The sequence below is a fragment of the Ostrea edulis genome, chromosome 3 (assembly GCF_947568905.1).
Source record: "Ostrea edulis chromosome 3, xbOstEdul1.1, whole genome shotgun sequence".
NCBI classification, from domain to species: Eukaryota; Metazoa; Mollusca; class Bivalvia; order Ostreida; family Ostreidae; genus Ostrea; species Ostrea edulis.
The window spans coordinates 94942189-94966316 of NC_079166.1; the positions used below are offsets into that span (position 1 = coordinate 94942189).

The 24128-nt window shown below is 36.2% G+C and overlaps 1 protein-coding gene across 4 annotated transcripts; it reads right to left on the bottom strand.

Annotated features, from left to right (window-relative positions):
- Positions 1-1230: 1230 nt before the first annotated feature.
- Positions 1231-23039, bottom strand: LOC125676815 (endothelin-converting enzyme homolog). Of its 4 annotated transcripts, none has more exons than XM_056159517.1 (16): positions 22934-23039; positions 20627-20821; positions 19501-19623; positions 16718-16876; positions 16114-16269; positions 15776-15844; positions 14208-14332; positions 11871-12108; positions 10251-10427; positions 9874-9983; positions 9615-9719; positions 7239-7306; positions 5842-5969; positions 5528-5695; positions 1961-2043; positions 1231-1405 (listed from the first exon to the last, which is right to left on the bottom strand). In XM_056159517.1, the coding sequence occupies exons 1-16, from the start codon at positions 22988-22990 to the stop codon at positions 1306-1308; spliced, it is 2061 nt and encodes a 686-aa protein (XP_056015492.1). In that variant the 5' UTR covers positions 22991-23039; the 3' UTR covers positions 1231-1305. The 4 variants fall into 4 exon arrangements, with proteins under 4 accessions (XP_056015492.1, XP_056015491.1, XP_056015495.1 ...); XM_056159516.1 differs by having other exon boundaries at positions 19501-19674; XM_056159520.1 differs by lacking the exon at positions 10251-10427.
- Positions 23040-24128: the final 1089 nt, after the last annotated feature.

Below are 24128 nucleotides of genomic sequence, written 5' to 3' on the forward strand. Positions count from 1 at the left end.
GGGAAATATTGCGGATAAGATGAGGAAGGTGTACGTATTTCTTAATCCATGTCAGCTTTAATAGCTCAATAAGGCAACTAGTCGTATAAGATTTTAAATTAATTCGTAATACCAAAATCAACAGCAGGCTACGTTCTTGAAAGATCGTAGCGGCTAGTCTAAGGGTTAGGCCCATGGGCCTCTTGTTCTAAATGTGCAACCCATACCAGAGATTTTAAAGTTATCATTTTACAACTAAAGTGCCAAAAAAAAGATAATATACATATAGCTTTGTTATCAAAGGAGGAAGGGCCCTACTGATTTTGGGGTCAGAAGGTCAAAGGTCACTATGGGACTACCAGTAGGGTTCTTTCTCTCTTGATAAGAATGTTGTATGTAAAGAATGAACAAAATGAGCAAACAGTGTGGCCTGTAGATCATCTACAAACCTCTTCTAAGAAATACATAGGAATTAGCTTTTAATGATATTCTAGGGACATAAATGGGGTACATAGGGGATTTTCAATTACATATGTAAAAACTTAATTAACATCCTCAGAAAGTTCAGAGTCGGGGTTGTTTAAATCCTGGCTTATGGAAAGGGATGGAGTAGTGTGGGGCGTCAATAACATATCAAAATTAAACATAATAATGTATTTTTAAACATGTTTCTCAAGGGTAGCAGAGTCGGGTATAATCATCTCAACATGCAAACACCCCGGGGTAGTGCACATTCAAGTTTTTGTCTTCAGTCGTTGCTCTAGGGGAAGAATTAGGCCACATTTCGGATGTTTCAAAGTTTTACAAGAGAATGTGCGGAGGGAAATGGGAAGCGGTTTTTTTTAAAGAAACATATGGACGAAGAAGTTAAGGTGAGGCTAGAATCGGAGATGAAATTTTACATGATAAAAGAGGGGGATATAGGATATGCTGTATGGAGTCAAATCACGATTTACGTGGGGCCATGGTATGGGTTCAAAAGTCTTGTGAGAAAGAAGGTAAAATTATATTTTTAAAGTTCTGAAATACTGTAAGGTTAGGTTTACTCGTGCAAGAGTAGTGGTTCATGAACCTCTTGATATAAAAATCAGGGTAGAAAACATTAGTGAGTGGTTTTAATTTCTATACACGCGACACAGCCATGGATAACAATCTCGTGAGATAATAACTAACTTGCTTTCCTCTTTGAACCACTGATCGCAGAATAATTACAATCAGGCGATGACAAGAATGACGAAATACAATGATCTGCAGCTGATGTTTTATTTACATTGATGATATCCCGTAAAATGTTTCATGTATGTACATTACAACCAGGAGTTCCCGTCACCAGATCCGGCATTTCGCCTCCGGGTTCATCGGTGAATTTCGGGGGCAATGAAAAGCCTCCGCAAAGTCGTCTGAGTTTGATACCACGCCTGTCGACCTAAAGAGCAGATTTGAACAGGAAAGTCTAGTTTGTCCAGTTCAGTTATGATATAGTTTAGATGTGACAACAGAATGAAAATCGTCATTTTACACTCATGTTCATGAACACATTGTACCATAATAAACGTTTAGAAGAGAATGTGGTGATATCACATAGATTGAAATGATCATGATATGTTTATGTATGATAACAATTTGGTTCTAGTTCTATATCACAATGATTTTTCTACAATGTAAAACCGGTTAAAACCGGTATTAAGTAAGCTGGGTCGGCTGTTATTGTTTTGACAATTTACGGCGACAAGCGACAAAGGAATACTGTATGAACAATAAAACTATTAGACATATATTGATTATACATAACATGAAACGTAGTTAGCACAAATTTTCATGAAAGGTTCAATATGTCTCCACGCCATCTTCGTGCTAAAATTTAGCACAGTAGATATATGATAAGATATTAACCAATGGTTGAATATCAAAACAGAAAGACGATGATCAATCTCAGTATCTGATTGGTTGAATATCAAAGCATCTGTTATAAGCACCCCACCTGAATACACCAGCCAATCGTCTGAATTGTCCCCTGCGGGTTGTCCACTTAATGTATTCTGGTGACATATACTCACAGTACAGCTGCAAAAAAAACCGAAAACACAGCTACATCACGTTCTCATTGTTCTCACTGAGATTTTACGATCCGTACAGACCCTGGAGCGTGCTACTACACCTCCAAAGCGTTTCGTTTCGTTCCGTGCAAACCGTTCACTGTTCCGTGCAGATCGTTCAGCGTTTCGTGAAAACTGTTCACTGTTCCGTGCAAATAGTTTTGTGCAAGAATCGTTCCGTGCATGATCAATCCACGCCCAAAGAAACATGCAGATCGTTGAAACCAAGCCCTTAGAAACGTACAGACCATGCGAGTCATTTCGAAATGGGATGTAGGACAAGTAAACATTGTTGGAAATTTGACCAATTATTTCAAAATGTCTATAAGAAAATCTGATACCACTTTCTCACCCTTGGTAGTTTCTAGCAAGTGCAGATACATGTAATATCTCTGCTCTCGTTATTTTTTTTATTTTTACTTTTTTTTTTACTTTTTTTTTTTTTTTTGTATATAAGAATAATTCATTTGTCTTGTTACATTTGTATGATCCAGTTTCTCTTTTTAAATAAGATATATTTTCATTAAACTCGTTTATCGGAACTGTCTGCATAATGCAAAGTCCGACCTGTGTATAACTTGTATATTCTACGGAAATTCCAATGTCCCTCCTCCCTTTTTTACCACAATCAGCTCATCCGAGTATTTGACATTAGCATTAGTACAGAGGGTGTGAAAATGGGCGGGGTCAATTACAATGTGACAAACCAGGTGTTTATATCTTTTGTCTCTCAAAACTGAATGCAGTTTTCTATAGGTTCAAAATTGAAGCAAAATTACAAATGGATGTTAGATCCGCTCGCATATCGCATTACTGTTCGTTATCTTCACCTTGCATTTATCTTATCTATTCATGTATATGATTTATATCTCAATCTATTTCATTCATATTCTGATTGTATCTTTTGGTTTTGTATCTTTCCTTCTTATCCATGGTGACATATTCTTATCGACTGGCTAATTCTATATCTAGATTCAACACCCCCCCTCCCGTCCAAGCATATGTTCCAGTCTTACGAAGATTTTTAAAATTATTTATCTGTTGTCATACACGTATGTAGTAATGTATAGGTTTATTTAAGATATGTCTTTAAGAAGAGGCCTGGTATATACAAATTACACACGTGTTTTAACGGCACTCAGATTGAATGAATTGAATGTACACAACTAGCTATACAGACTATATAGACGCGATTTTTTCAATGAATTTAACAGAGCAATGAATAAATAAAGTTGAATAATAATGACGATACAATTCATGCATCTTTCCCCCTTATTTCCGAAGTTAAAAATATTCATTTCATTTTATTTCAATGTGTTCGTAAGTCATTAAACTAACAAAAGGATGAAACAAATAATGCCGGGGAAAAAACCAAAGTGTGCAGGTCATGCCTAGCGTTTCGTGCAGACCGTTTAAAACCCCTCCCCGCCCAAGAATATCTCAATCTTTCCTGAGGAGAAGTTTCTCGAACTCATTTTATCTGTTTTCATACACGTACACATGTATATTAAATGTATAGGTTTATTCAACATCTGTCTTTGGGAAGAGGCCTGGAATATACAAATTGCAAATGTGTTTTAACGACACTCAGAATGAAAATACAAAAATAGCGAAACAGACGCGACGATTTCATGTTCAGTTTCAATGAATTTAATAGAGCAATGAATCAATAAAATGTGATAAATCAATATTCAGTGCAAATATGATTTTTTGCATATTTTTCTTTCTTTCTGAAATTAAAAAAACGTAATTGATCTAATAAAAAAAATTAGATTGATCGCGCCGTACATGAGCAATCATTTTAAAATGAATCATTATCATTTCTTTCGCCACCTTGTTTCAATATCTAGAATACTGCAATTATATTGAAACTATTTGAACCAAATATTACCCAAAAAATCACAGCATGCAGGTCACGCCTACCGTTTCGTGCAGACCCTTCACAAAACGTGCAAGCCACGCCTACAAAGTGGTCAGCGTTTTGTGCAAAACGTTTCGTGCAAACCGTTCACCGGTCTAGGCAGACTGCTCAGCGTTTCGTGCAAACCGTTCACCGTTCCGTGCAGACTGCTCAGCGTTTCGTGCAAACCGTTCACCGTTCCGTGCATATCGTTTCGTACCGTTCCGTGTAAGTGGTGGAGTAGTACGCTTCAGGGTCTGTACATGTATATCAATAATGTGCATGACTGTAACAATGATAATAAAAGTACACTGCATGATGATATTTTACTTACACGTCTGTAGGAGTTACATGATAATATTTTACTTACACATTGGTAGGAGTTGCATTGAACATTTAATAAAGATTGATGTGCTACCACTACTTTGAACCAAAGTAAAGAATGTCCTGAAATACCGCATCTATCATTTATAACACTTTCCTTAAAATATCGGCGCTACTGTTTAAAATGGATAGGATTACCCTCCGATTGCCTGGTCAAGATATATACAACTTTCAATATTCTAGTTCGTCAATACAGCCTATCATTGGGTCAAATGATGTCTGAAGTGTTTCATACCGATTGTTAGACCGTTCTTGACACACTGATTTAGTATCCCCTGTCGACCGGTCAAACCCGCCGTGATCCCTATATCCTGATCAGGTAAACGGAGTTATCCTTAGTCAAAACCAGTGTGCCAAGAACGGCCTAACAATCGGTATGAAACACGTCAGACAGGATTTGTTTGCATGTTTCACACGAGAAAATAAAAGTAAAACACGCGATAATCGCTCTATGTAAATTATTATACAGGAAAGTCATCTGGATATCAATTGTATATTAATAGTTTTAGTGTAGTTCTTTACTTTCAAATATTTTGTTTTCGTATGTACGACAATCCGATAAACCATATTTTGTAGAAATTAAAGAATTCCAATAAACTCTGGTCTTTTACGGTTTACAAATTTACATCTTTAATGTTAACAGCAACTGATGGAGTTTGCGAATGATAAATATATATCATTACTACAGTAACTTGATCCGAAGAGTCGGAACGCGCATCGAGTTCACAAACACGGATCGACAGATCACACGAGACGCAAAGCCTGTCAACGATGCGTGATCCAATTATTCGGATAAAGTTATTGTAGTTATGATAAATCTATTTTATACCCCTTATGCATTGTAAATCCACATTTATTAGGTAATAAATGTAATTAAAATTCTCAAAAACACAGACATACCATGAAATTATGTTTTAAGTACGTAGTTTTGTTTGTGAGGCGGTCAATATTTTCCACAAAAAATGTTGCGTTGATGCATTATGACGTCATTGTGAGGATATTGATACGGAATCAGAAAACCACAGTGTGATGATCGAGAAACCGCATCACACTCTGAAAAATCCACAGTATGAAAAAACGAAACATTGATGTGTATATAATAGGACGAAAGGCGAAATGCATCGAGGGTATCCGAGGAATAGAAGGAGACTAAAAAGAGAATACAAACCTGTCCGAACCCGACAAAGAACATCTGATCCTGAGAAAAGGGAAGTCCGGGTAATTCTTCCGGTGTTCTACAGTCTTGGGATTTCTGCCAGTTTTTGAAACCGTTCCAAGCAGCCTGTATCCCTCCATTATCTGATATAATCTGTCTTCGATATCTGCGGCTGGCAAACTATTGTTAGATTAATCAAGCCCATTTATGCTCATACGTTTGGAAGGTAGTATTCCTTATTTACGGAAATGAAATAGCTATATATCTCTTTCCATCTCTCTCTCTCCTAATTACACTTTCACAACAAGAATATAATATGTACTTACCGTCGCATTTCCGATTGTGTAATTTGAGTATTGTTCAAGAAGGCAGTTCCTCTGTGCATTGAAGAATTCAAATGATGTTTGATTTTTCCAACTCATTGACCAAGTGTCATTTACATCAGTAAACATTCCTGAATAATATATTCAAAATAAATCTTAGGGCACAAGGTAATGTTCGTTTCTTAAAGAAAAATGTCATTGTATCTATATAAAAAAAATTGCAATAAGATACAAGCAGGTTGTTTTAACAATAATTCACTGTTACTATAGAATCATTAAATTTCGTGGATTTTTTTTTGGTAATAGGAGTTATGATATTGATCACTGTTCGCTATCTTCACCTTTCATCGTACGAATATGCTGATATCACATTTTACTTGCACAAAAAGGATATCTTATATCAAATGATTTTCACAAAGTCTGAACATTACTTTAGAAAAAGTGCAGATAAGGAAATTGTATAAATATCACGTTTTCAGAAGATTCACTGGAAATGCTGAGGAACAGACTGGAAGTTTATGGGTTAAATCCTGTTGGCAGACCAAGTAGTTTAAATATATTCATCCGTTATGATAATTCATAGATAGAATTTATCATGTAAAACAGTTTACATAGTCGGATTGAAATATATATATATATATATATTTATCCCCCACTCTTGATATTTGACGAAGTGAGAAAATAGTGCAGTTCAATAATATGAGTAGATTACATTTTTTCAAAAGGGAAATCGTTATTTTGAAGTCACATGATTTCGTCATTATGTCATCGTGAAGTTGTAAAGCTTTAATATTTACTATATTGTTAACGAACATGTCCACAGGACAGTACCGAGGAGGTTACGATAACAAACAGTGACTTCTATAAGTATACAAAATTAAGAGTAGGGCAAAGAAGGGCCCCCCAGAAACACATATATCTTGATCAGTTAAACGAAAAAAAACGTTGTCAAAATCAGTTGGTATGAAACATGGCGGACAACATTGTACCCAACGACAGGTTGCGAGATGCTAACTTCAAATGAAACTGTTAAAAATACAGTTGTTAAAGTAAAGGTAGTGTTATTACATGTTTTGTCAGCTGGAACCAAAACATATTCCTTGTGCATCATTGTCTGATTATCTATTACTTCTGGTTCATTAAACAGAAAAGGATAGATGGTACCATCATATTTCATGTCATAAAAATGAATATAACAATTTGGATATTCAACATCAAAGATCGTTAATAGAGAGCGAATTGTCATGAAATGTCTGTTTCATTGCTTTTCGGGCAGAGAGGTATATATGCTTACGTAGCACTTCGGTACTACATGATTTTCGTTCGCTACTGTTCCCGTACCTATTGCGTTGATTAATGATTCCGTGAATTATAAAATAAACATTATAATTATATCTTACCCTCATTATCAAAGCCATGTGTGATCTCATGCCCGGTGACAGATCCTATGGATCCAAAGTTAAACGACCTATAAATCAATAACATATCATTAAATAACATCGAAACATATAAATGGAATTGGTTAGGATGCGACATAAATGCAGAATTGCCAAGTGAAAACCGCACCAGAATTGTAAAATAAAAAATAATATATAATGACAGTATTATGAAATGAATATTCACATTATGAAGTATGACATACCGATACAATCAATAAGGCGCTTACTATTTTTTAAAGACAGAAAACCATTTAGCAATACATTGAGACCAAAGGAAATTTATCTTATACCAAACTGAATTACACATGGTTGATTCAAACTCATGTATGCTAGACACAACTATAGCAAAAGAACGAATTTCGATGTGTGGACGCAGACCTCTGACACGGGGTAAAGGAACATTGTCTCGTGCTTGATTATTACTTATTCTAAATTGCCCAACTCTCTATTTTATGTATTGCTTATAGGTACCTGATCCCACCTTTGCTTATAGGAGTTATGAAATTGATCACTGTTATTTATTTTCACCTCTCATGTGTTTGTTAACAGAAAATAGGAATTTCAATTACATTTCTTTACATTCGAATTCCATTAGCCAACATATCTCATTAACCAGTCACTATCATAGAATATGACGAAATTAATAATGTGCAGTCCTGTCTGATCGAGGACATTTTCATTCGATGACAAAGCCATTGTACTGCGCAAACATTAGGGCTGAAATGACTCACCGAAATATTGATACCATTCAATATAAACGCTCGAATTAATGCTCCATTCATTGCCTTGATCTTCGGTTCGATACAGCTTTTTTTTTCAAATCGAGTTTAGTGAAATACATCGGGCTTGACCTGTACTTATTACTTTTACATGCATGGGGGACAAAATGGCATCCGATAACGATCAGACTGTTGTTAGCTTTGAGTTTGACAAAAACATAATGCAATTCAATAATCAGTTGAAACTACGAAGACAACAGTCATCACACCCTTCGGTGGTTTGGAAATAGTTTGCTTTTAAGATTGTGACTGTGATATTTGGTAGTTAAGCTTTTCTTCAGTTATTGTTGGTTTCTTCTGTATAATGCATCGTGTTGAAAATATTGAATCGTGGCATAAGTATTGCAATGTGTATCGAATCAAGAATGGGACGTAGTGTTTCAACCTTAGTAAGCATGGATGATTACAGAGTCAGGTGGACACATTTTCTGTTAGGACTGGTCGTCAGCCAGTAGAAGATAGAGGTCATGAGGAAACCCACTAATCTCTTATACGTTATTAACCGATTCCGATAACTGGACTCCACGTCAACATTCTCCAGATACCGAAATCGACTGACGCATTGGCAGATCATCTGCAACTTTCTCTAGTCTCACAAAGTGTGTATGGGAAAACTGTCAAACTCAAAAAGTGCACCATTCTATGTTAGAGAAGACGATGAAACACCATGTCCAATGGAGTTCTTAAAGGCGAATTTGGTCATGCCCGGGCGCGATAAAGTACCTAACAATGATGTCCTTTCCAGCGCCGATTTCTTGTCAATGTTCACCCTGCTTTGCCATAACGCTGAACTTTCCACCTTAAGGACGTCGTCAAGCTTTGAGTCAGTGACTATAACACTTTTGAACGTCATACCAAATCCGCCTGGAAAAACTAAACTGCTGAAATCCTTATCACGCAGACTCCGCGAGAAACCGGCGGGAAAATAGACTCAGCCGACGAAAAATACTTCGGATGCAATATTAGTAATTGTCGCATCAACTGAAATTGATATAAGCATTTGTGCTACTCAAATTCTGCAATGCATAGAGTTAATAACACGATTTTGTGCCACACGGATATTGATTGTCTGCCGCTCGTCTAGAAGTGAATAACGCAAAGCTAGTAGTATCTGGTGGATTTGATTTCATCGATTGATTGGTTGTATTTGTTTAACTTCCTTCTCGAGAATTTTCCACTTATATGGAGACGTCACCACTGACGGTTAAGGACTGCATAATTTAGGCCTATGCTCAGCGCTTACGGCCTTTGAGCAGAGGAAATCTTTATCTTGTCATACCTGCAGTGACATGGGATCTTGGTTTTTGTGTTCTCATCCGACGGACCGCCCTATTTAGTCGCCTCTTGTGACAAGCAAGTGGTACTGATGACCTATTCTAACCCGGATCCTAATGGGAATGCGTCGATCTAACATGTACTGTGCATGATTTATTCAAAATTCAAAATCGTCAACAATAAACTATTACTATTAAAGATGTTGACAATTAGTTTGGTTTGCGTATATTTTGCGTATGGGTATGTGTATCTTAAAGTCACATTGACTTGATATTTTACTTACATTGGAAATTCAGTTGTAAACGCAGGTTTCTGTAAAAGACCAGCAGTAATGGAAAACTGATTGCTCGCCTCAGAATAAAATGCATTCGGAAACAAGGACACCATGCTGCGAAAAGAAAATCCAAAACAGTTTATAAAATGAAGCAAATATACACATACATGTACATCTACTTGTTTCGTCTAAGGATGATTTTGAATTATCTTGAAAATTTGAACTATTTCAGTAAGTAATCAAATAATAGGAAAACAAATCAGGAAACCTTAGTTCTCGCACGTTCCACTCCGTATAACTTAAGCTGAACATCTGTCTTTCCAGTGACCTTTTTATCTTCAAAGAGCTTTGAAGAAATTTCCCGGGACTGATGTCTAGCTGTTAGAACACTTGCTATTTTATATTACAAACGATTAAATCGAATATCGTGTATTCGATGTGTATTATCTGTAATCAATATACATACAAAAGTAATATTTTTCATGCCTAATTTCTCTATATCTTAAATTAGTCGTATTTTGCTTCACTATACCATCACATTTCTACATTTTCTTATCCCTTTTGTATTGCATAATCATTTCAAATGACTTGCATTCGCATCTTTGTTACATTATCATGATATAAACATTCAAGTTAAACACTCACATCTCCGTAAAACTTGTCCACCTTCTTGGCGTCACGGACCCAATCTACATAACCAATATTGTCTTCAATATCGGAGGCCTTCTTTACAGCCCATTGCCTCGTGTTGTCATCCAGCCACGGTAAGATCATTAACTCGCGCTCAAAAGCACTCTGTACCTCTTTTACTATTGTGTTGATCTGTCATATAATTTAGTTTGATATTACAGCAACTCCAAGAATTATCATCTATTTTGCTTTTTTTTCTGTTGATACGAATTCATTTGAAAATGAGTTTTTGATAGTTTCTGATCTGTATAACATATGATGTATTGTGTACTGTTTCCTGCATGTTAAACCTGTTAAGGGATCAACCAAAACAAAATCTGTTACAAATAAAAGACAAAACAAAATTAAGGTAGCCCCCATCCACCGCTGCGTTATTTAGACATCTACAGAGAGTAGGTACATAACAGAAAAAAAAATAAACTGGACGATGCAATTAACATGACACTTATACATCAATACTTTATTTTAACAGATATTAACGAACTAATATGAGTTGCAGTACCTATACTACATTCTAATATCCACAATAATCCTTACACTTACAAAGAGAAATATACCACTGCAACATCAACTTGTTTGTCAGTAAACTACTTCGATTTGAAAACTGATCATATGCAGAACAAGATCTTGCGTATCAAATCAATTAATATATATCAACATCTACATATGCTTTGTATTATAGCATTAAAATATAACTCCGTTTACCTGATCAGGATATAGGCTCACGGCGGGTGTGACCGGTCGACAGGAGATGATTACTCCACCTAGGCACCTGATCTCACTTCTGGTGTGTCTAGGGGTCCGTGTTTGCCCAACTATCTATTTTGTATTTGCATGTTATCTTCACTTTTCTTTTATATATTTCATTGTCAACCGTATGATAAAAGGGATAACTTCCGATTCGCTAGCTTCAACTTCCCATGTTGATGAAGCAATATTCCATTTTCGCTTCCATATGGTATTTAGGTCTTTCAACTGACTCGATATCCAAGAGCATGTTTTGCGTATGATTAGTTTTTAAATTGAAACAGGCTACTGACAAATAAATGAATGTTACAGGGTTTTCAACTGTCTCGTAAAATCGGTATTTCGCAAATGACACGGTCTTTGGAATGATTTAATTCACAAATACAAACTGTTATTTTATAGAATGCTGTTTGATGAGTTTCATGTTATTTGTTAGGCTGTTCACTATATACTGATTTGTACTACAGATTACCCCGTTTACCTCATCAAAATATAGAGCTCGCGGTGAATGTTGCTGGCGAACAGGAGATGTATGATTAATAAAATGGAACACGACTTCAATACATTCTGTAAAATCAGACATTTACATTTTACAGTCGTGCGACACAAACATCCATTTTGAGGAGATATCAGATTAATCACTATTCGTTATCGTCACCTTTTCTATTACACTCAGAGTCCTTGCCAAATGTTGATTCTTGATTCCAGAGTGTTTTAATTTTACTTTTGTTGGTCTCGAGTTAGTTATTTATGTAGAGTTTATATGTATACACTTTTCATGCTGTGATCGATATTGTTTTCTTACGGAAAGTCATACTTTTCACCTACCTTATCTTTGCCTTTATTGATGAAAGATGACTTTTCTATAAACATTGCACTGAGAGCAACAAACAGCAGCCTGTTATCTTGCAGAAAACCTAAACACTGGTCTTCTCTTGACTTATTTTTCAAGTTTTCTTTTTGATATTCCTGTAGATAAATCGTGTTATAGGCCTGCAGAAATTGTTGTGGAAAGTATTCTATGTGTTCCACTAATGCATCCCACACAATGTAGTTGGCAAGTGTGCTGTGGATAAATCATACAATTAGAAAGGATATATAATAACAAATGGAATTACTTCAGCTTCTTCATCGTCTACTCCCCATATTCATGTAGCAAGAGCGCGTTATCGTCATCAGCTGATTCGATACACAATCATTTTTCAAATCGAGGTAGGCTACTAACAAGAGAGTTGATGTTACAGAAGTTTCAACAGCCTCGTTTAAAATCAGCAGTTACCAAATTCTATGGTCGGTAAAATAGTTTTGTTTGCAAATAAAGTATGTCATTGGGTCAAATTCTGTCTGGCGTCTTTCATAGTATTAATACCAATTGCTGTTCTCTACACACTGAATGTGATTACAGTTTATTTCGTTAACATTATCAAGATATAGGGCTCATGGCGGTTATGACCGATCGTCACGAGATGCTTACTCGTCCTAGGCATCTGATGCCACTTTTGTTATGTCCAGGGGTTCGTGTTTGCCTAACGTCTAATTTTGTGTTCGTTATAGGAGTTATGAGATTGATCACTGTTCATTCTCTTCACCTTTTCATATTCACAATGTTTTACTTTAAACATTCTATACGTCAGGATTCAGACTGTTTTAATGTGACTCGTCTAGTGAGACAAAATTTGCCATTTCTTTTTGCACAGGGACACATCTGTTCTGTACCCCTAATTTTCTATTCTTGATGGGAATTATGAGATTGATCACTGTTGGCTACAATTTTTTATAGATTTTTAACGAAAACTGCAGCACGCACACCCAAAATTCCATCTTCACATTCATATTGTTATTAATATTGTTATCATAATTCCTATAACGAATGTTCAGCGGTGAACCATTCGATAGGGTAGCTGCAGTAATGTGATATTGCCTGATGCAAGGTGAAGATAACGAACAGTGATCAATCTTATAACTCCTATAAGCAATACAAAATAGATAGTTGGGCAAACACGGACAACTGGACACACCAGAGGTGCGATCAGGTGCCTAGGAGGAGTAAGCATCCCCTGTTGACCGGTCACACCCGCCGTGAGCCCTATTTCCTGATCAGGGAAACGGAGTTATCCGCAGTCAAAATTAGTGTGCCAAGAACGGCTTAACAATCCGTATGAAACACGTCAGACAGCATTTGACCCAATGATAGGTTGTATTGACGAACTAGATCGTTATAACGACCATAGAATTTGCGAAATATTCTAATATGATATGATTTTCCGCAACGCTGTGGAATCAATAGTGTTTAAGAATCATTAAAATATAAACGTGTGTTCGCTTGGTACACTGTGTGTCTCTTAGGTAGACTGGTGTTAAACCGTCCAGTGCCTGGTATGTATGTAAAAGAAAATAGTAGTGTATGCAGAAATCAACCAGAAGCGAAGTTGAAGACACGAACAAAGCACAACGAACAAAATAATCAAATTCTGAATCATCTTGATTACTTTAGCTTGTAAAAAAGCATTTCCATAGCGATAACAAAAGGTTGCATTCTAAGGTCAGACAACATATTCTGTTATTATTGAACGAATACACCCATTCTTCTGCATAAGACTGTACCAAAAACTGGGGATTCGGTTGATATGGTTTGATTTCCACTTCATCGTCAAGTTCTCGATAAATCTTCTATTTATTTATAGGGCAATTTGAGTGCTACGGAGATATAATGTTATAGTAAATATACATATCATAAAACAATAAAGCGGGATACTTAAAAATAATTTAATGTTGAAGCATCCCCTTCAGACACATTCTACCTCGGCGGTGGTCTAGAGGTTAGAGCGTTCGCCCCACATGCGGAAGACCGGGGTTTGAATCCCGGCCGTGACAGACCTAAGTCGTTAAAACAGTTAGTGACAGTTCCATCGTCAAACGCTCTGTATCAGATGTGAATGTCACGGGTCTTCGGAGATGACCTTATAAACGGATGTCACGTGGCACAGTAGGTGTGGTACGTTAAAGAGCCCACAGTGCTCAATGGCCGTAAGCGCCGAGCAAAGACCTAAATTTGAAGCCCTACACCGGTCTTGATGGCGTCTCTATTTGAGTGAAAAATTCTCGAGTGAGACATTAAACAAGATGCAATCAATCAAACGCATTCTATAAGTTCATTGAAGTTACCTTTTAGGGGTGTTTGATATAAGAGAATAAAGTCCCTCAAAGTAATCTGGATTATCCACCACTACTTTAAACTCGCTGAAGCTGGACTTGCCAAATCGTTCCTTCAGAAGATTGGTGACATTTATCTGTGAAAATGAAAGACACAAAAAACATCCGATTGATCATCTGCATATCATGTTTCTCTCATTTAATTCCGAATTATTCGATAAGCAAAACCTTTGCTTATGCTCAATTTATAAATCAGGACAGGCTACTAACAAATAAAACGATGCTATCGGAGATTCAGCAGTTTCATTTCAAATCAGGATTTCTCAATAATTATAATAATCTAATTTCCAAGCTAGCAATGGGTCAAATATTGTCCCACGTGACTCCTATCCATTGTTTTTATACACTGATTTTTAGTACGGATTACTCCATTTATCTGATCCAGATATAGATCTCAAAGCGGATATGACCGATCACCAGGAAATGCTTACTCCTCCTAGGGACCAGATCTAATGTCTGCTATATCCATGGGTCCGTGTTTGTCCTTCTTTTAATTTTGTATCTTTTATAGGATTTCTTAAATTGAATCACGGATCGTTATCTCCACTTGTTCCTTTAATCAATTAATAGCTTGCCACAACCCACCCTATCAAAGTCATTATAGTACAGGTGCACGTTTAGTAAAAAATAAAGAAAAATTGTGCAAGCGAAACCTGAGTTCATAGCAGACGTTTTAGTACACAAATTCGTAAAGATTCGGGTTAGAATAGATCACCAGAACCCTTTCTTGTCGTCAGAGACGACTAAATGATGAGACCGCCAACACCGAGGTCCCGTGTCACAGCAGGTGGAGCATGATAAAGATCATGATAAAGATTCATCCCTGCTCAAAGGCCATAAGTGCTGAACATAGACCTGTATTTAGCAGTCTTTCACCGCCTGTACTGACGTCTCCATACGAGTGAAAAAGTATCCAGTGTGATAGAAAATAATATACAACCAACCAAGTTTCCCTTTTTGAACAAATTCACAAATGATCATCCTCTGGTATCATTTAAGATCGATATCGCAGTTTCATCTTAAGGTAAAACAAAAAGTAGTTGCAAAATTGTCTTAGAGATCATTAATCTTAATTAAAGCAGGCTACTGACAAACAAGGGGATACTACAGGGGTTCCAACAGTCATGTTTCAAATCAGCAGTTCGCAAATTCTATGGTTGTTCTACCGATCTAGTTTGCCAATACAACCTACCATAGGGTCAAATGTTGTCCGACGTGTTTCATGCCGATTACAAGGCCGTTCTTGGCACACTGATTTTGACTACGGATAACTCCGTTTACCTGATCAAGATATAGGGCTTACGGCGGGTGTGACCGGTCGACAGTGGATGCTTACTCCTCTTAGGCATCTGATCTCACCTCTGGTGTATTCAGGGGTCCGTGTTTGCCAAATTTTATTTTGTATTGCATATATCAGTTATGAGATTGATCACTGTTCATTATATTTGCCTTTCATGAAGACAAGTAATAAAGGGGTGTTAAAAGAAAAGAAAATGTCAGTTGAAGATTAAAAAACGTACCTTACAGCCCAATATCTTCTGAAATGAAGAGATGTTCATTTCCGTCGTGTTGTAGCTAACGCCAGAAAGCTATAATAAATGAGACATAATACGAGAAGTTTTACATGGTGGTATAAGAGCATTGGGACGTTGAGGCGTTTGGTAGAATGAAATATCAAAATATGTTTTAAAGTGAATAGTTCATTGTGACAAGTTAAATGGAATAAATCATAATACATGTATACTTCATGCGCTATACTTCATGCTCAAACGACAAAAAAAGGAGAAATCATTATGTGCCGTGATATTCAGCTTATATACATTCTTCAGTATAGATTGTTCTTTGCTGTGTTACGTACGTTTGACAATTGGATTTGTAGATCGTATATCTTAGTCATTTCATTTATTACAGACACTCTGTCACCGCCCAATAGTTCCCCAACTTTGGCTCCGAAGTCCAGGAATCGCTTTCGTGTCCCCGATCGCGGCGAATAACCACTGTGTTTTGGTTTGAACTATTAGAATATAACAAAAGAAAATCCTCATGTAGCTGTCATCAATATGTTTTAATTGGTTTTAAATGTTGTTTTTTTTTTCAAATATAAAAGTGTTTAAAATCTCAGGCATTATTCGTTCCAATATGGCTGCCTTCCTTCTTATGTAGTGTATGTGTGATCACTTCTTTTTTGTTTTACACAAACGTGCAGAAGCGCACGGCGGGCCTGACCGGTCGACAGGGGATGCTTACTCCTCCTAAGCACTTGATCCAACTTCTGGTATATCCAGGGGTCTATGCTCGCCCAACTCTCTATTCTGTACTGCTTAAAGGAATTCTTTGATTGATCACTGCTCGTTTTCTTCACATTTTATATGTAACTTACGAATATAATGTTAAAAAATTATTCAGAAAACTATGCTTGATGGTAGTAACAAGATGTTTAATCTACATATATATTACGATACCTGGAAACTGTTTCTTCTCAAACTAAAGTCAATTTCAAAGAAAGCTGAAAATCCATACGCCTGATTAACTGTCAAAGCGGTTTGGAAATCCCATGATGCCTCAGACCACGTGACACCGTGCGATGACGTTACGTTCCAGGAGAACATGTCCAAAATAAACTGTAAAGAATGTGTGGAATTATAATTCAGATCGCAGCAGAGTTAAAGTTCCATTAAATAGGCGTGTCCTAATCTACACAGGAATCTGACACCACACATGAAAAACAAACTATTGCAATCCCTCAACATATCATGAAATAAAATAGTTAGTGTTTCTAAAATGCAAATTAGAATAGGACTACAAACAAAACCCCGTTAAACGGGGTGTTTTGTCGTTAACGTGATATGACAATTTGAAATATAAGCAAAATTTTTATCGCGATGCAATCGTCATCATGACGTCATCATTAAGTTCTGACTCAATTAATCTGCAGTAAGTGGTAGATCAACTGGGGTTTTTTTTTTCTTAATGGAGAAAAAATACGGTTAAGTGGGAAAATGTTTACAGATATTTATAGAACTATTAATTTTAAGACAATGCCTTTGTTATATATTCACTGAACTATTTTCTATTTATCCTGAAGGAAAGAATTAATGTTTTATTCATTGATAAGTGGGCAGATTGATGAGTCTTAATGTTTTATTCATTGATAAGTGGGCAGATTGATGGGTCTTGAAAATCGATTTATTGCAAGAGCACACCCTCAATACATCACATTGCTTTTTTTAGTAAACCAAAGAAATATCAACCTATTTTAAAGTGCTGCTATCCTGATGAAATTTTAAAAACAAGTTATCTATTTCAAATTAGAACGCAGTTAATTGACCCGCAAAAAAACTCAACACGCAATACAATATTTTTAACACTAATTTATTGAAATGTGTAGAACTGCGCAGCGTTTTCATAACTACCGTGGTCGTTTTAAAAAAAATAGTCCATCCGTTCTAATAATTTATTGTATATTTCGGCGAATTTTCATTTGCAACCTTAACTGTGTTGCGATGCTAAAACTGTTTATAGACGTTAAACTTTTTAATTGGTTTACATTTAATTGCTTATTTGATAAAACCCAAACAAAACTGTACCTGTGTTTTGCTCGATTAGGAAAGCGAATAAATAAAATAATTCATAGCAAAACAAGACTATAGATAACAATACTGAGTTATTGATATACATTATGTCTGAAATTCCACTCATATACAATGTACATCACATCAGACACTCCAATCATCTCTCTCTCTCTCTCTCTCTCTCTCTCTCTCTCTCTCTCTCTCTCTCTCTCTTCATCTATCTATATATATGTCTATCAATCTATTTATCTATCTATCTGTTTAGCCATGTCTCTATCTTTATCTCTTCAAATGGGAAACTCATAGAGATCAGAAATGTAATTCAATACTTAAAAGGAGATAACTGGCCTGGAGAACAACAGCCATTGTCTGTTTTGAGTACAACTCTGTTCAAGCCCCGAATCCTACTCGAGAATTTTGAGCATGTACTCCATATAAGTATGAGAAAGATTTTATAAAAGTTTTGTAACCTTCACTTTTCAGTTTGAGTACGATTTAGAGCACGGAGTTTGAGTTTGAGTATGAAAATGTCCCCCAAAAGTTTTATAATCTCAAGGCCAGATTGTGGCGGGATATCTTCGCTAACCAAGTGTTTACGATCCGTTCCGCTTCTCTACAAACTCTTGGCAGATTTAGTGCAATTTTCGTAGCGATTTTCGTAGCCTCACTTTTCAGTATATGATTGAAAACAGGGAAAGTCCACTGCTCAATCAGAGAGCGTGTTACGTTAGATCACGTGCAAAATAAAGGAATTTAAATACAGTGCACCTACAACTGTCACTCGGCCGTGTATCAAATACATATTCAAACCAATGATGCCACGTGCGCAGTTCAGACTTGTATTTGCGTAAAAAAGTGCACTAAATCTACTTCAGTACCGTACCAAAAGTTTAATATCAAACATATCTTGTAATTCGTTGTTTTATGTTCTATATATCCCAGATTTAGACAGTTGCGTCAGAGCTAGTTCCCTCAATTTGGAATTCACCTTACACGCGTGGGCTTATTTTTAGACGTAAACTCAACGACTACATATATTTCATGGGTTCACAGTGTTTATTTTCTAAATAATATTCTCACTGATTTCTTTTTCAAGTATGCGATTAAGAGATAGTTAAATTTATTATTAATATTTTGAATAATTTGCATACCACATTGCCTTACTCTCTGAGCGCAGCCATTTCTAAATAAACAAGGAGCACAGCCATACCTAAACAAATTTTAACCAGTAGCTGAAACACGCATTTTCATTTGATAAGCATGATGTAATCCAAACAGAGTTGTTTTCTCCATCCTCTAGAGGGCGTCACTCAAAGCTACGAATATTGCATTAAATCTGTCAAGGGTTTGTAGAGAAGCGGAGCGGATCGTAAACCCTTGGCTAGCGAAGATGATGGGAGGATGGCATACTTGATTGTGGGAGGATGGTATACATATTTGTGGAAGGACGACATATCTGATTGTGGGAGTATGGTATACCTGAGTGTGGGGGGATGGTATACCTGATTGTGTGAGGACGACATATCTGATTGTGGGAGTATAGTATACCTGATTGTGGTAGAGTATTTTTAAGATGACATACATGTCTGTGATAAGATGACATACCTGTGTGTGTTAAGATGGCATACCTGTGTGTGTTAAGATGACATACCTGAGTGTGTTAATTGATATACCTGTACTACTTCGTCCACCCCTTTGCTTTCTCTTTGGTTCATACAAAGTTTGTAGAAATTCGAAACTTTCTCCAATGTTGAAGAATGTGTCCCGTTCAGAAAAGTATCGCCTTCCTTCAATATCTGTAATTCAGTTTTACCATATCGGTCACCGTGAAATGGTTCTGAGACAATCTGATAATACATTGAAATAAGATGAAGGCTGTCGGTGCGACAATACAAAATATAAAGAAATGAGCGTTCTCCGGAAAATACCGCTTGGACTACATGTATTATGATATATATTTGGCGTATTTCGCTGATGATCTGGCTCATTACAACTTTGTTTAACTATACGTACTACTTATAAAGAGGTACTGTGCTTAATTCCAGTGTGAGGGTCAGAGTTCGATTACATGATGCCACAGATCTCTGTTTAATAGTAAGTGAATTTTGCCCACAGGCGCTTGGTATTCCACGTGAAAGTCGAAGGTATTTTGCGGATGAGACATTGAAAGGGCACAGTAAAAACCCACATTGCAAAAGAACCAAAGGCGTCTACCGTTTAAAGAAATATATGTCACTAGTTTTCAATACAGTTGAGGACCTATCTCTACGAAGGAACCGGTCACGGTAGTCCAGTGGAAAAGCGTTTGTTTCCTATTCTGGAGGTAGTGAGTTCAACCCCTACTCGTGGCATGGCCGCGTCAAACTTAAGACGTTAACATAGGTATTGATTGTTCCTTCTCCAAACGTTCGGCATTTAGAAGTGGGAATCACGGGGCTTTCCGGATATGACCTCATAGAGGAGATCCCGTGTCCGAACAGGCGTGGACACGTTAAAGAACCGTCGCTGCTATGACCCTGAGCAGTAAGCATCGATTTGGAATTGCGGTATTTCACCTGCATCTGGTGACGTCTCGATATGAGTGAAAAAATCTCGACGGGACGTGAAATAATCAATCAATCTAAAATTAAAACTTCTCAGCTGACATTAGATTTAAATAAGAATAAAACCATCAGACAGCAAACCGATACATATATGTATAATGAAAGGTGGAGATAACGAACAGGAGTGGGGGTCACGTGTGATATATCTAAATAAGAAATATCCATGCAGTAGCTTTGAAAAACGATAACTACTCACATTTTTCAGTTTTGCCAAATTTCTTGCTGATAAATCACCTTGCGTATTGTAGAATCCTTCGCCCTCTGGAATATCTATTGCATTGACCCAGTTTCCGCACGTGTATTGATAGAAGTCCTGACAGGGGTCTGCCGTAAGGTCCATTTTACTTAGTATATACTCACTGGATTGTACACACTCCGGAGAATGACATACCTACACAGGAATTAAAAGTCGTCATAACAGAACAAAAATCTTACACAGGAATTAAAACTCCTCACAACCGAACAAAGATCCTACACAGGAATTAAAACTCGTCACAACAGAACAAAGATCCTACACAGGAATTAAAACTCGTCATAACAGAACTAATATCCTACACAGGAATTAAAACTCATTATAACAGAACAAAGATCCTACACAGGAATTAAAACTCGTCATAACCGAACAAAGATATTACACAGGAATTAAAACTCGTCATAACAGAACTAATATCCTACACAGGAATTAAAACTCATTATAACAGAACAAAGATCCTACACAGGAATTAAAACTCGTCATAACCGAACAAAGATATTACACAGGAATTAAAACTCGTCATAACAGAACTAAGATCCTACACAGGAATTAAACTCGTCATACCGAACTACGATCTTACACAGGAATTAAAATTCGTCATAACCGCAGAAAGATTCCCTAAAGTTCATACACGAACAAACATTCCCTGGAGCTCACAAATGAAGTAGAATTCCCTGGACCCCATTGCTGAACAAGATTCCCTGGGGCTCATGAAACCAATATGGGTTCGCTAGGGCGCACAAACGAAATATGTCTAGGGTCAGAACTGAACAAGGATTGATTTTGTCATATACGAACTAGGATTTCCCATGAGCCATGATGAACTAGGATTTTCCATGAGCGATCAGCGAACTACATGTAGGATTTCTTGGTGAATGACTTCCTTGTACTGTTATAGGTATATCTCATTTTATGTTAGGGAAAATGCTTTATATAAATATGAGGATTTATCAATAAAAGATAACTTTAATTCAATTCATCCACAGTTGAATGAACGGTCTCTTTATTTGAATTTTCGCTCTATTTTAAACAATTGATGTGCACATCAATTTATTATGCGCTATCGTTATAGATAATTGAATATATCTTCATATTTTCAGTTGAATTAAAGGGATAATCAAATGATTGATACCGATCTTGAAATTCCATTTTGCGAGCCATAATCCACCACATTGATGCGCACATCAATGGATTGGTGAGAGCAGTAATTTATTCGATGTGTATATCGATATAATCATTGTGTGCAATAGTTCAGTTGATGCGCGCATCAATTCAATATTTACGTGTAATAACTCAATTCAAATCAATTATTTTATGTAATAATTCAATTGGTGCGCGCATCCATTCAATTCATGGGATCGATAATTGATTTGATGCGCACATTAATTGCATTAATGTGCAAAAATTGAATTAATGATATCTTTAAATAATTAATGGTATTTTCAATTATTTACGTGTATGTTGATTTGGAGCCCTTTAGTGAAATGCCAATTTCGTCTATTGCAAAATTGGTAGAGTCTCCGGTATATCTGGGTGTGTCCAAGGCCGTAAGCGCCGAGCATAGGCCTAAATTTAGCAGACCTTCACCGCCCACGGTGACGTTCCCATATAAGTGACATATTCTCGAGAGGGACGTTATACATCCATCCATCCTCAGATGTAGGTCGACGCAATCAAGAGTCTGTTGTTATATGTACACAAATGTAACTATGACGTCACAGATTTGCGTTGCAAATTGAAACACGAGCTATGCGGCTAAGTGAAAAAGACGTCGATGATACCAAAACTGATCTGTGGTGAAAATTTTATATAACACCGTATTCAGGGTTTCGGTCCTAGCATTTTAACTTCCGGCAAACAAATGCATCTAATTGAGGTAATATTTGCGCCGATCTACGTCTTTTTGGTTACGGAAAAGACCGAGCATGATCCAATTGAGAGAGGGGGTGACTGGATGAATCAATGAATAATTTGATTTTACGTGTAACACATAATTTGATTGGTTCATTATATCGTATAAATAAAGTTTTCGTTTAGTTCCGCTATATGAATTGCACGGAATGACGTTACAAAACGTTTGCATATCCAGATGCTATGGCACTATTAATTTAGAACTAGTATAAAATCTGAGTACCCTTTATGACAATTCTTTTCCTTAATTCAGAATAGTGGGTACTTTATAAAAAAAAATATCATAAATATCTTAAAAAGTCAATATATTGTGAAATATAATGTGGAGTTAACACTCACCTCTGCGATTGATACATCGAGAAGAATAGAAAACACCAGATAGAGAAGCGCCGACATCCTGACTGTTCAGTCTGAGAGTTCCGACGTTTTATAAACCCTGCAATTATTTCAAAATTTTCATAAAGCCTCATCACGGAGCCTAAATAAATTTAATGACAAACGTTATTTCAAAAATATATCGCAGATGTCATTTAATGACACATAATTCAACTTTTTAGTTTGAAATGTTGGTTTATATTCCATTCAGAGTCAATTACTTCACCGCCAAATTAGCAAAATGGGTAAAATTTCAAAATTGAAGCATAATTTGTTTTCAATTTCAGATCTGGCAAATGTAGATAACAAGATATTAAGATTTTTGTTTAATGTGCAGTCACTTTAGAAAGACTGGGCGAATTAAATGAGGTGCCGCATGATTCATCCAATTAAAGTCGGGAAATATTATAATATAAAATTTTATGTAATAAGAATATTTATATTTTTTTTCGTCTCTATTATCCACAACCATCTGAATTTATAAGGATCTCTTATCATGGCAACTGTATCATATATCTATATATACTATAACATATGACAGCTTTAACTGTATCATATATTTATATATACTATAACATATGACAGCTTTAACCACAGGTATTATCCATCACCTGAGTAGTAGTTAAAAGTATCACGTGCCTCAAATCTATGATAATTTTCCGGTTCTGTATATCTAAGCTAAATTATGATGTTCAGCATCATTATCGCACGAGATGTGTTCTTAAAAACATAAGTGTCCCCGAAAGAGACCACACTACATTCAGAAAAACTTTACATAAATTATATAGGTTATATTAACACCATGGGTTTGCTGAATTCATAATTTTGATATATCACTTTTTGCTTTTTCTATATTATGGGTATTAGTTATAAGTATCACTAGCTCCAATGGTTATGAAATTAATTATGATTTTTAAACATTCCGGTTATGCATATCTAGGCTAAATTCTACTATTCAGAATAATAAGAGAAGTGTTCTTAAAACTTAAATGCCCTGAAATGTTCCCACAATGATGTTATATCAGCATAATTACTATTTTGAAACCACCCTCGCAGCTCAGTTAAGGCTATCCGAGAAAAATCACAGTGCTGTTATAAATGTACCTCTGTGCACTTCGCACCATATGACGTCACAATGAAAAAGTACGTCACAACGTAC

Excerpts from the sequence above, each read along its gene's own strand:
- LOC125676815 (XM_056159516.1), bottom strand. The coding sequence starts at position 22,990 with ATGTCGGCGCTTCTCTATCTGGTGTTTTCTATTCTTCTCGATGTATCA. Across the intron at positions 16,877-19,500 it reads GGGTGGACGAAGTAGTACAG|TTTATTTTGGACATGTTCTC; the intron begins GTATATCAATTA and ends CATTCTTTACAG. Across the intron at positions 7,307-9,614 it reads TTTACAACTGAATTTCCAAT|GTCGTTTAACTTTGGATCCA; the intron begins GTAAGTAAAATA and ends ATTGATTTATAG.